Source organism: Myxine glutinosa, chromosome 5, assembly GCF_964187855.1.
Source record: "Myxine glutinosa chromosome 5, kmMyxGlut1.1, whole genome shotgun sequence".
NCBI classification, from domain to species: domain Eukaryota; kingdom Metazoa; phylum Chordata; class Myxini; order Myxiniformes; family Myxinidae; genus Myxine; species Myxine glutinosa.
In genome coordinates this window covers 112,377,678-112,391,460 of record NC_136265.1, presented here as the reverse complement: position 1 = coordinate 112,391,460, position 13,783 = coordinate 112,377,678, and the positions used below count along the sequence as shown (strand labels likewise).

General features: G+C 51.3%; 1 protein-coding gene across 2 annotated transcripts in view; it reads left to right on the top strand.

Moving 5' to 3' along the window:
- PPIL6 (peptidylprolyl isomerase like 6) overlaps window positions 1–13,783 on the top strand; it is a 153,201-nt gene that overhangs the window by 35,799 nt on the left and 103,619 nt on the right. For both annotated transcript variants that reach the window (XM_068116588.2, XM_078778543.1), the window contains one exon: window positions 4,418–4,480. In XM_068116588.2, coding sequence (XP_067972689.2) covers window positions 4,418–4,480 — 63 coding nt within the window. The remainder of the gene's footprint in view (window positions 1–4,417; window positions 4,481–13,783) is intronic.

The window sequence follows — 13,783 nt, the reverse complement described above, 5'->3', positions numbered from 1 at the left end:
AGCTGATATTGATGTCTTACCCCTGGCCCAGCCAGCTGGTATTGATGTCTTACCCCTGGCCCAGGCAGCTGGTATGGATGTCTTACCCCGGTCCCAGCCAGCTGGTATTGATGGCGTACCCCGGTCCCAGCCAGCTGGTAATTGATGTCACACCACAGGCCCAGGCAGCTGGTATTGATGTCTTACTCTGGGCCCAGCCAGCTGGTATTGATGTTTTATCCCGGGCCCAGGAACCTGGTATTGATGTCGTATCCCGGGCCAAGCCAGCTGGTATTGATGTCATACCCCGGGCCCAGACAGCTGGTATTGATGTTGTATCCTGGGCCCAGCCAACTGGAAAATTGATGTCTTACCCCGGGCCCAGCCAGCTGGTATTGATGTCGTACCCCGGGGCCAGCCAGCTGTTATTGATGTCGTACCCCTGGCCCAGCCAGCTGGTATTGATGTTGTACCCCGGGCCCAGGCAGTTGGTATGGATGTCTTACCCCTTGCCCAGGAAGCTGGTATTGACGTCTTACCCCTGATCCAGGCTGCTGGTATTTATGTCGTACCCCATGCCCAGGCAGCTGGTACTGATGTCTTACCCCTGGCCCAGGCAGCTGGTATGGATGTCTTACCCCTGGCCCAGGCAGCTGGTATTGATGTCGTACCCCGGGCCCAGGCAGCTGGTATTGATGTCCTATCCCGGGCCCAGGCAGATGGTATTGATGTCTTACCCCTGGCCCAGCCAGCTGGTATTGATGTCTTACCCCTGGCCCAGGCAGATGGTATGGATGTCTTACCCCTGGCCCAGGCAGCTGGTATTGATGTCCTATCGCAGGCCCAGGCAGCTGGTATGGATGTCTTACCCCTGGCCCAGGCAGCTGGTATGGATGTCTTACCCCTGGCCCAGGCAGCTGGTATGGATATCTTACCCCTGGCCCAGGCGGCTGCTATGGATGTCGTACCCCTGGCCCTGGCAGCTGCTATGGATGTCGTACCCCTGGCCCTGGCAGCTGTGATGGATGTCTTACCCCTGGCCCAGGCAGCTGGCATAGATGTCTTACCCCTGGCCCAGGCAGCTGCTATGGATGTCTTACCCCTGGCCCAGGTAGCTGGTATGGATGTCTTACCCCAAGCCCAGCCAGCTGGTCTGTATGTCTTACCCCTGGCCCAGGCAGCTGCGATGGATGTCTTACCCCTGGCCCAGCCAGCTGGTATTGATGTCTTACCCCGAGCCCAGGAAGCTGCTGTGGATGTCTTACCCCGGGCCCAGCCAGCTGGTATTGATGTCTTACCCCTGGCCCAGGCAGCTGCGATGGATGTCGTACCCCTGGCCCAGGCAGCTGGTATTGATGTCCTATCCTGGGCCCAGCTAGCTGGTATTGATGTCCTATCCTGGGCCCAGGCAGCTGGTATTGATGTCCTCTCCTGGGCCCAGACAGCTGGTATTGATGTCCTATCCTGGGCCCAGGCAGATGTTATTGATGTCCTATCCTGGGCCCAGCCAGTTGCTATGGATGTCTTACCCCTGGCCCAGGCAACTGGTATTGATGTCCTATCCTGGGCCCAGCCAGCTGCTCTGGATGTCTTACCCCGGGCCCAGCCAGCTGGTATTGATGTCGTACCCTTGGCCCAGCCAGCTGGTATTGATGTCCTATTGCGGGCCCACGCAACTGGTATGGATGTCTTACCACTGGTCCAGGCAGCTGCTGTGGATGTCGTACCCCTGTCCCAGCTAGCTGCGATGGATGTCGTACCCCTGGCCCAGGCAGCTGCTATGGATATCTTACCCTGGGCCCAGGTACCTGGTATTGATGTCCTATCCTGGAGCCCAGGCAGCTGGTATTGATGTCCTATCCTGGGCCCAGCCAGCTGCTATGGATGTCTTACCCCAGGCCCAGCCAGCTGCTATGGATGTCTTACCCCAGGCCCAGCCAGCTGCTATGGATGTCTAACCCCGGGCCCAGCCAGCTGGTATTGATGTCGTACCCCGGGCCCAGCCAGCTGGTATTGGTGTCCTATCCCGGGCCCAGGCACTGGTATGGATGTCTTACCCCTGGCCCAGGCAGCTGGAATGGATGTCTTACCCCTGGCCCAGGCAGCTGGTATGGATATCTTACCCCTGGCCCAGGCAGCTGCTATGGATGTCGTACCCCTGGCCCTGGCAGCTGCGATGGATGTCTTACCCCTGGCCCAGGAAGCTGGCATAGATGTCTTACCCCTGGCCCAGGCAGCTGCGATGGATGTCTTACCCCTAGCCCAGCCAGCTGGTATTGATGTCTTACCCCGAGCCCAGCCAGCTGGTATTGATGTCTTACCCCTGGCCCAGGCAGCTGCGATGGATGTCGTACCTCTGGCCCAGGCAGCTGGTATGGATGTCTTACCCCTGGCCCAGGCAGCTGCTCTGGATATCCTACCCCGGGCCCAGGCAGCTGGTATTGATGTCCTATCCTGGGCCCAGCTAGCTGGTATTGATGTCCTATCCTGGGCCCAGGCAGCTGGTATTGATGTCCTCTCCTGGGCCCAGACAGCTGGTATTGATGTCCTATCCTGGGCCCAGGCAGATGGTATTGATGTCCTATCCTGGGCCCAGCCAGTTGCTATGGATGTCTTACCCCTGGCCCAGGCAACTGGTATTGATGTCCTATCCTGGGCCCAGCCAGCTGCTCTGGATGTCTTACCCCGGGCTCAGCCAGCTGGTATTGATGTCGTACCCTGGGCCCAGCCATCTGGTATTGATGTCCTATTGCGGGCCCACGCAACTGGTATGGATGTCTTACCACTGGTCCAGGCAGCTGCTGTGGATGTCGTACCCCTGTCCCAGCTAGCTGCGATGGATGTCGTACCCCTGGCCCAGGCAGCTGCTATGGATATCTTACCCTGGGCCCAGGTACCTGGTATTGATGTCCTATCCAGGAGCCCAGGCAGCTGGTATTGATGTCCTATCCTGGGCCCAGCCAGCTGCTGTGGATGTCTTACCCCAGGCCCAGCCAGCTGCTATGGATGTCTTACCCCAGGCCCAGCCAGCTGCTATGGATGTCTTACCCCGGGCCCAGCCAGCTGGTATTGATGTCGTACCCCGGGCCCAGCCAGCTGGTATTGATGTCCTATCCCGGGCCCAGGCACTGGTATGGATGTCTTACCCCTGGCCCAGGCAGCTGGTATTGATGTCCTATCCCGGGCCCAGGCAGCTGCTCTGGATGTCGTACCCCTGGCCCAGCCAGCTGGTATGGATGTTGTACCCCGGGCCCAGCCAGCTGGTATTGATGTTGTACCCAGGGCCCAGCCAGCTGGTATTGATGTTGTACCCAGGGCCCAGCCAACTGGTATTCATGTTGTACCCCGGGCCCAGCCAGCTGCTATGGATGTCTTACCCCTGGCCCAACCATATGCTATGGATGTCTTACCCCGGGCCCACGCAGCTGGTATTGATGTTGTACCCCAGGCCCAGGCAGCTGGTATGGATGTTGTACCCCGGGCCCAGGCAGCCGGTATGGATGTCTTACCCCTGGCCCAGGCAGCTGCCATGGATGTCGTACCCCTGGCCCAGCCAGCTGCTATGGATGTCATACCCCGGGCCCAGGCAGCTGGTATTGATGTTGTACCCCGGGCCCAACCAGCTGCTATGGATGTCTTACCCCGAGCCCAGGCAGCTGGTATGGATGTCGTACCCCGGGCCCAGGCCGTTGGTATTGATGTTGTACCCCGGGGCCAGCCAGCTGCTATGGATGTCCTACCCTGGGCCCAGGCAGCTGGTATGGATGTTGTACCCCGGGCCCAGCCAACTGGTATTGATGTTGTACCCCGGGCCCAGGCAGCTGTTATGGATATTGTACCCTGGGCCCAGGCAGCTGGTATTGATGTCGTACCCCGGGCCCAGCCAGCTGGTATTGATGTCGTACCCCGGGCCCAGCCAGCTGGTATTGATGTTGTACCCCGGGCCCAGCCAGCTGTTATTGATGTTGTACCCCGGGCCCAGCCAGCTGGTATTGATGTTGTACCCCGGGCCCAGGCATCTGGTATTGATGTCGTACCCCGGGCCCAGCATCATCTGGTATTAATGTCCTATCCCGGTCCCAGCCAGCTGGTAATTGATACCGTACTCCGGTCCCAGGCAGCTGGTATTGATGTCCTATCCTGGGCCCAGGCAGCTGGTACTGCCTGAGCCCAGCTGCAGTTTTGCTCACCTGAAAAGGATAATAGGCTGAGTTGATCCTTGTGCTGTTACTTTAAAGAAAACCTTTACGATTTTAACACCAAAAGGCATGATATTTGTCATGATGAGATGTTATGTAATGAAGATAATTAAATAATTCTCATAGAAAGTAAATGTGATTTCAGATTCCGACATCAATAGTTTGATAAATTATGAATTTAGTGAATCTTTAATCACCACCTTACAATTTACTGAAAGCAGAAATGCCTTTATATGCAGAACATGTACGTGTCCATGGATATAGACATTGGAGGAGATCCGGCTGGAAAGATAGTGTTTGAGGTAAGTAGCAACACCACGTCCTGTTAACAAGCCGCGTTAACACGCACGCGCACACATGTATCATTATACCATATAAATACAGTCACGTGAAAAAGTAAGTACACCCCATGTAAAGTTTTGACTTTTTCAACATATTTCAACATACAGCTATTTGATCTTCATTTCAACAATATTGACAGATAAAGATGATATAATATAACAAATATCATGAAACATTTACATTTTGTAGTCCATTGTATAATTTAAACTAGAACGGGCACTCGGTAGAGCGCATACCTTCGCCGCAGCTACTGTTCTGTACTTGGCATGGGAGTGTAGGGAACAGAACAACAAAAATACGATTTTGACCTTTTCGTGACCTTGACCTTGACCTTTGACCCGATTGCTCCCAAAATCTAATCAAATGTGTCCCGTATAATAACCAATCATCCCACCAAATTTCATGCAATTCGGTTGAATACTTTTTGAGTTATGCGAATAACATACACACACACACACAGACATACAAATAAATACACAGCGATCAAAACATAACCTTCCGCTTTTGCGAAGGTAATAAACATAAATGCAAATTTCACATGTGGAAAAAGTAAGTACACCCCTACATTTATCACTACTTCAAATACCTAAAATTAGAATCAGCTGTGCCAGCTCAGGTGCAAATGATTAGAACATCGTTAGAGAGGATCTTGGAGGAACCTGTCTTATTTAAACCTCATTGGTTTGCTCTTTGTTGTTGAAGTGTGCAGCGTCACCATGCCTAGATCAAAAGAGTTCTCTGGGGCCTTCAGAAAGAAGGTTATAGATGCCGACGAGTCTGGGAAGAGATTTAAAAAGATCTCCAAACAATTTGAAATCAATCATTCGACTGTCCGGAAGATCATCTACAAGTGGAGAAGATTCCAAACAACTGCCAACTTGTTCAGGCCAGGCCGCCCCAGCAAGTTCAGCCCGAGAGCAGACCGCAAGATGCTGAAAGAAGTCTCTAAGAACCCCAGAATGTCATCACGGGACCAACAGGTAGCTCTTGCCACTGTTGATGTCAAAGTGCACAAGTCTACCATAACAAAGAGGCTGCACAAATTTGATCTACATGGGAGGTGTGCCAGGAGGAAACCTCTGCTGTCCAGAAAGAACATCAGGGCAAGACTAAAGTTTGCCAATGAACACCTAGGCAAAGACCAGCACTTCTGGAACAATGTGCCCTGGACAGATGAGTCAAAGGTAGAGCTATTTGGCCACAGTACCAGAAGACATGTTTGCTGGAAACCAAAGACAGCATTTGACCACAATAACCTGATACCAACTGTAAAGCATGGTGGTGGAAATATTATGGTTTGGGGCAGCTTTGCTGCATCAGGGCCTGGGCAGCTCACCATCATAGAACCCACTATGAATTCTTCATTGTACCAGAGGGTGCTTGAGGATAATGTGAGGCCATCTGTCAGAAAGTTGAAGCTCAACCGAAGGTGGACCTTGCAACATGACAATGACCTTAAACATTCCAGTAAATCCACCAAGGAATGGCTGAAAAGAAAGAAATGGAGGGTTCTGGAATGGCCAAGTCAAAACCCGGATCTAAATCCCATCGAGATGTTGTGGGGGGATTTGAGACGAGCTGTGCTCTCGGTTTTTTGTGCATGCAAAAACCCCTCAAACAACGCACAGCTGAAAGAATTCTGCATGGAGGAGTGGGCAAAAATTTCTCCCAGTCGATGTCAGAGACTGGTCGATAGTTATAAGAAACGCCTACTTGAGGTTGTTTCTGCCAAAGGGGGCAATACCACCTATTAGAGCCAAGGGTGTACTTACTTTTTCCACATGTGAAATTTGCATTTATGTTTATTTAAATTATACAATGGACTACAAAATGTAAATGTTTCATGATGTTTGTTATATTATATCACCTTTATCTATCAATATTGTTGAAATGAAGATCAAATAGCTGTATGTCGAAATATGTTGAAAAAATCAAAACTTTACATGGGGTGTACTTACTTTTTCACGTGACTATATATATACGTATATATATATACGTATATATATATATATATATATATATATATATATATATATATATATATACATATATATATATATATATATATATATATATATATATATATATTGTGGATCTCAGCGTTGGCCTTTTCCCTTACCAAGGGGGGATTAGTCCCCTTGTCTTTTACTAGCCGACGGGACCCGGGACCTATGACGTCACTCCTGGACGGCGCGAAGTAGGGTCGTAGGACTAATTACTAATACTTAAGTACTCGCGCCGCCCAGAAACGAGGAAATAAGCCCCGACCGAATCACAGCTGTTGGTGGATACGCCGAGCGGTAGCGAACCCGTGACCCGAGCCGTTATCAAAGACTAAACCCGATTCAAGCGGTTCGTAATCGTGCCACGCTTACCCAATGGAGAAATCACAGAAACGGTCGAATTTGGAAGAAAAGGAATACCAAGATTTATTTACACTTTTACAATAATCAGCAGAAGAAAACACAGTGCAGCCTTAAACAGTCTTATACTTATTCCCTGGACAAACGGGCCCGTTCACACTCAGACACACTCACACGGGGTTTGCAGTTGACCAGGACAGCACGTCCAGGGATGGTGTCCAGGCAGCTCGCTCTCCGGTCCCCAACTCGCACCGCAAAGTAGATGAATGCAACGCCCAGGAGCTCTCCGCGTGTCGTTGGCGCGCACGGGTTTATTACGGGGCGAACGGTCGGGCTGGCTTTGGCGGTTACACTTGCGGCTGCGGCCGCGTACATAATAGTTCAACAAACGCGAACAATGCGCTTCCAAGTCCTCGATACTCTCGTGTGCACGCGCTTCCTCGTGAGTATTCCAACAACCAACAACCAATCCTCATCAATACCAATGCTTGGCTTCAGTCTTTTGCGAGTCCTCCCCAAGGGCTTTGTGCAGCGACTTATATAGCCCTGCCCAGCGAACCCTCTGGAACTTACTAGACCCGTCTTGCCACGCCCTATCACACCTTGCCCTCAGAGCCCTGGTTGGCTGTTGCTCCTTACCGTCATCGCCCTCTGACGCGTTGCCTTGCGCGGCCACACCTCGACCATCGCGCTCCTCCCTCTTCTTCGGCCTACCTCCTGGTACCCGACTAGTTTCGAGCAACAAAGGGCAGCTAATGCTGCTGGCAGCCAAAGCATAACACACGGAGGGATCAGCCAAATGGGGCAGGGGATCGAGTTTCCCCATCGGTGGAATTTGAGGGTGGCCGCAAAATGAAAGGGACCTTAGCTCATTTCTTTACACAACGCAGATATCACTAGGGAAATGGCCTACACTTACACATACTATGACATAACTAATACTCTAAGTGGGCCTACGTGTTGCTTGTGGACTAACTATGGGGGGCAAACCGTTAACCTTTAATGATGTCATATGTACAATCCTAAAACCGCAACAATATATATATGTATATATATATGTTTATATATATTGTTACGGATCTCAGAGACGGCACTCCCCTTAGCAAGGGGGGGTTAATCCCCTGGGCCTGTTAAGCTGGCCGTCTCTCGTCCTGGTACTTGTAACGCTCTTTTGCGGGGTGGAATTGATCAGGATTATTGGTCAAGGTGTTCTCCCGAATACCTTTACCAATCCCTCCACAAAACAGGGAGACAAGTACCGCTCGAACCACGGACAAGATGGTATTTGCCGAGCAGTTTAGCAATCCGCGGCTCGAGCCGTTAGCAATTGACTAACCCGATCCCGAGCGTTGGCCAAATCGTGCCACATGTATTCAATCAGGGAAAAGACTAAAGCGAACGGGGAAGAATGAAACCAAAAGGGTAAGAAATAACAGACATTTATTAATTATTTACAAAACCAAAGAAGAGGAGGAACGAAAGTAATATACAGAAGAAGAAGAAGACACAGGGCAATCCTTAAAACAATCTTATATTATTCCCCAGGACAACAAACAGGACAGACAAACAGACTTACACGACAAGGGAATAGCAGGCAGGAACGACTGGAAGAAGGGATGAGAAGGCCCAGGCAGACGGTGGCGTCGAGGTCTGGCTCCAGGAGTCGACTCGCGTCATGGCGGGAAACCCTGGCAGGAAACGAGCGCGTATCGTTCACTGCGAGTGGTCGTTGCATACAGCGATGGGATTGGGATGCTCCGTCTTCTTATGCGTCTCTCCCTTGTTCATCGTTCATCTCCCAACCGTGCTTTCTCACCGACTCTGGATCACGTCTCTCCCTGCCTTCCTCGTCCAACTCGTAAAAAGGCTTCGCGCCCGCGCTTATATTACGCGTGTTGCAAATCAATGCGCTCTTCATGGAGCCACGCCCGCGATGGTACCTCGCCAGCCCTGGTTGGTCGGTAGGGGCTCGCTCGCCCCACCTCGGGTGGTGCGTTGGCGTGCCACGCCTGTGATCTGGCGGCTCCGCCCCCTTCTTCCCCGAGATGAAGCACATGGGCAATGGCGTCTTGTGGGGAGATAGAAAACCACTCGCACCGCTTTTGAAGGGAACTTTGGAGCCTACTCTTATTTGATTAATGCAACGCAGATTCAACTATTGGGAACAGGTCCTTAACTGAAACACACAATAATGAAATAACTATGAAGAGGTCCTATGGTTCGCTGGATGTTGTTCATGGTCTAACTAGGGTGCGATCTTTAACAAGCCAATTGATGGGAATATTTACAGGGGAACATTTATAAGGGAAACATTTACTAAAATTTACTAGTGAAGGTTCTAAAAACCGTAACACAGCACCCGTTTTTCCTCTAAGGTCGTCTCAACCCGAACTAACTTTACTTAATGTGACACTCAGGTGTAGTAGCCCTCTTCTATTAACCTTACCCTGAGTGCAACAGTTTTAAAACAATTAAGTATGTCCCCCTGCTGCGTTGCATCCTACCTAACAGACTCACACCCACAGGATAACCGAATTGCGGAATGGTCTTCAAACTATACATTTACGGTGGGGAGCATTATTTACAAAACGCTAATTTGTATTTACCCGGCAAACCCAGGACCTGTCATTTTGGGAGACAAAAAGAAAAGATCTGAAAAAGAGGAAGAGCATGCACTGCACTGCACCGATACACCATACTCAAGTGCCCGGGGATGCACAATAGATATTCCAGTGCACCCCCGAGCACAAGAGCATCACAAAGCACCAATCAGCACCAGAAAAACACCAAAGCACCATCCAGTGCTCATTGCACACATTTCAAATAAAAACAAACAAACTGTTGACCGGGTTCTTCTTTCTGCTCCTGCTCTGCTGGCCGATGTTTCTTCCTGGTGTTGTCCTTTCTTGTGGCTAGTTGCCTATTTGTAAATAATAAAAAGGCACACAACGCGTCCATTTTTATTTAGGACCCACAGGGGCCAACTGCGGGTGGTCCACCTGTAGGGCAAAAGGGGCCACCTCACCGTGGTCCGCAAGCCAACTCTTCTCTGGCCATCATGGCCGGTCCCAGCAGAGGGGCCAGGCCCCAATACGTGGGGTCCAAAGGGTGTGGTGCTTAGCCACAGAAGCGTGTGGTCCATATGGTGGTGCTAGGCCGCAAGTCGTGCGGTCCATAAGGTGGTGTATCGATTAAGGCAGGCTGTGCAGCGGCGGCTCGGGCACACAAGTGCGGCTACCTGCACACTCCCCACCCCCCCCCCCCGGACCCAAAAGAACAAGCCGTGAGTGGGGAAGGAAGGAACAAAGCAAGCATCGGAGCAAGGTCACAAGGGTACACATCAATACAAGGCAATGCAGAGGTGAGGTGCGCATGGGAGCGAGCGGAGAAAGCTCGTCCCTATCGTACGTCACCCCCCCTGTCACCTACTCTACCCTTGCCCTTACCCCATATTCACAAAACTCTACACATTTACAAATTCTGTCTCTATTGTCCTGTTTTCCCCATATCTCCCCATCTATACCAAATTCGTCAACAATCCCAATTTCTCAAATTTGCCATCAAGCCCAATTTCTCATCAATTCCTCATAAGGAGGAAGAGATGGAACAACCAGCACAATGTCACCCCCACGTCATGATGCGTCTCACATTCTCAAAACATTTGCAACAAAAAAAACAAAACAACCATGGTGTGGAGTCATATCATCACCTCCGGTGAGTGGCTGCAGATGGTGCGAAGGGATTTCAATCCTAACTATCCTTCTAAATGACTTTAACACTCTTACTCTACCCGGGGTCTTTCCCTGCAAAACCATTGGCCATCTTACACTATGTGGTTCTAAGAACCGAACTCCCATTGACCAAACTGTGGTGCTCACCAATTTGGGGTCTCACTCCCCCGATTCAACTCCCTGTGCCTTCACACAATTTCCGGGCTGGGTCGTGTGGCTCACCAGCAGGTCTACTCACCTGCACACCTCTGCCACTGCAGTTGCCTCTGAGCTTACCTGCTCCTTACCCTAACCTATCTACCTGGGGAAGGCCCTCTGGTGCTCTCCCCACTCGGTGCCCTCTCTGGCACTGGGCTACCCGGGTCCGTCCTCCGGATCCTCGGGCCCCATTCACAACTCTACTGGCTCCCAGAGCCCACCTTCGGCCTCACCTGGCCGACATCCTCACAGTGGCGGAGTGCCCATTTAACCACGCACACACTAACAGGCCACATGCCCAGCCATTTACACTTCACTAATGCACCCATCCAACCACCATTCTACCACACGCACCACAGATGCCAATAAACCACCGTTACCACAGATGCCAATATCCACCACAATTTACCTCTACCCTCTACCTACTCTTAAACTACCCTCCCCGGGTACTCGTGAAAGGGGTCCATCTTCCCCATCCACTCCTTTCGCACCAACCACTCCACTCCACATATTCCACACTACTCACTCCACACCATCCATTCCATACTCCATATATTCCATACCAGCTATTTCACACAACCATTCTCCATACACTCCATGCTCCATGCTCCATGCTCCATTCACTCCAGACCATCTATTCCATTCAACCATTCTCCATTCACCTGTGCTTTGCTTGCACACCTGTGCCCACACACCTGGTGTCACCTGTACACCTGGTGGCACGTGCACCCGTCTTCCCTCCAGGACCATTCACTCAATGCAACTCACAATCACACTTTTCACCATACGCTGCTCAATCACCTCCTTCACACACACTGCGCCATTCACGAGCATTGCCTCTCAATTCCTCATTTCAATATGCTCACCAGCAAGAACTTCCATACGCAATGCCTCATTCAATAAACCACACCACAAACACACTGCATCATCTGATCTCTCTGGTTTTTCCTCTAACTTAGTGCTTCCCGGCTTCCCTTATACTATTGCACATCCCACGTCATTATAATCCACTAATCTGCTACGGCCCCCCTACAGGTACAATGTCGCTACTTAAATCTAACGTTACCTATGGTCATCTTTCTCTAAATTCCTATCATTTTATCCTAACCCTCCCAGGCTAGTTTGCACAGCCAAAACCCCATAACTATTGCTCATGTGCCGGGTTGGGAGGGATGGTGAATTTACCATCCCTCTACATCGGGCACCTCTCACTATCAATTTTGCCCATCCAATTTTTGCCAATCAAAATTTGCCAATCGAATTGCCCATCAAATTTGCCAATCCAATTTGCCAATCATATTCCCTATCCCTACCATCGTCCATTAAACTTGAGCCTCTCGGTACATCATTACATCATTAAAACTCGGCTTCGCAAAGCCGAGCAATCAATTCGGGTGGTTTGGTCGCCTGAAGGTTGGGTCCATCCGGCATTCTGTTCAGGGGAGGAGGTTTGGTTGGGCCAAGGTTTAAAGCACCATGCCGGCGCGGGGCCTTTCAGTCTCCTGCGCGGTGGGCCAACCTTGCCCGGCCGGAACGCCGCAACCACAAGGGGGCGCCGCTCCGGTCCCTCCTACCTTCCCTCGAACCGGGCCGGTTGCCTTGCCCGGCAAAGCGCGGACTCGACCGTGCGGGGCAGGGCCTGGCCCGGATCGTGCGCGGCGCTCCGAACAGGAGCCACGCAGCACCGATCCCCGCCGGCTCCCACAATACACACAGCCCGGCACGGACCGAGAGCTCGCGTCGGTTAAACGTCGGTCTAACCGCTATCCCGTTTAACGTCGATGCTTTACTCGCATGCTCACATGCATACGCGACCCCTTTTACACTCACACATCCAGGTGTCTCAGCGCCTCTCGCACATCCCACGCATTCTACCACTGTACTCGCTCATGCGTTCTCTTCCGCTTCATACTCCGGTCTACTCATAACGCTCACCACACACTCTCGCGCACATTCTTGCGCACACTCTCCGGTTACATCCTCTGTAACACTCCCCATCACACGCTCCGATGTGCTCCCCCACACCCGCGCCACCACCAACTCACTCTCCGTGTCACACTCCGTACACTCTGTTTCACACATACCCTCTGATGTGCATTCTCGCTCGCACTCGGGTTTACTCCCACACTTTGTAACACACTCACTCTTCGACGCACACTTTTTCCTCACAAGCACGCCATTTTCACTCACCCCACTCACAAGGGACCCTCCACCAACGCCCGGGTGCCGTCGCGACCCCAAGCGCGTGAAAATTCTTTTTGCGCCAAACATCCTCCTGCAAAATCTCCCCGCACAATATACAGCACGACTCACCTGGGTGCTTCTTCTTCTTCGCTCCAACACCACCTGCAAATCTTTATTGGGGTTATTAAGCACAGCATCGTGATGTGAGCACGGACTTTGCACATTTTCCATCTTTTCCTCCCGCTGTTGCTCTACCAAGTCCGTCTCTCCAATCCCAATTTCCACAATAATTAATTCGTTGATTTCTTTCTCTTCGACGACCGCTGGCTTTATTAAAATTTTCTCTTCTACCTCAGCGGTCGCCGGATTACCCATACCCCGGGTCGCGATTTCTATCCCGGTCATTTTAACCGCGCTCTGCTCCGCCTTGCTCAACCCGCGCTCCTCGACTCGCGTTACCTTGTGTGCCTTTCCCGTTCCCGTTCCGTGTGCCTTTCCCGTTCAACATGCGATCCATGCTCTCCCCACATCTTTGTATGCTCTCACCCATTCTGTCCCCAAATTTACCTATTCGCTCCAATTTGCTGTCTAACCCCTCAAATGTGTTGTCTAACCCCTCAAATTTATTGTCTAACCCCTCAAATTTATTGTCTAACCCCTCTAATTTGCTTCCTAGGTAGTTTCTCACTTCCCCGATTTGGCTTCCCAATTGTTCACTGGTACCCCTTGCTTCGTGTCCCTCATTGCTCCAATTTGGCCTCCCAATTTCTCACTCATTTTCTCCATT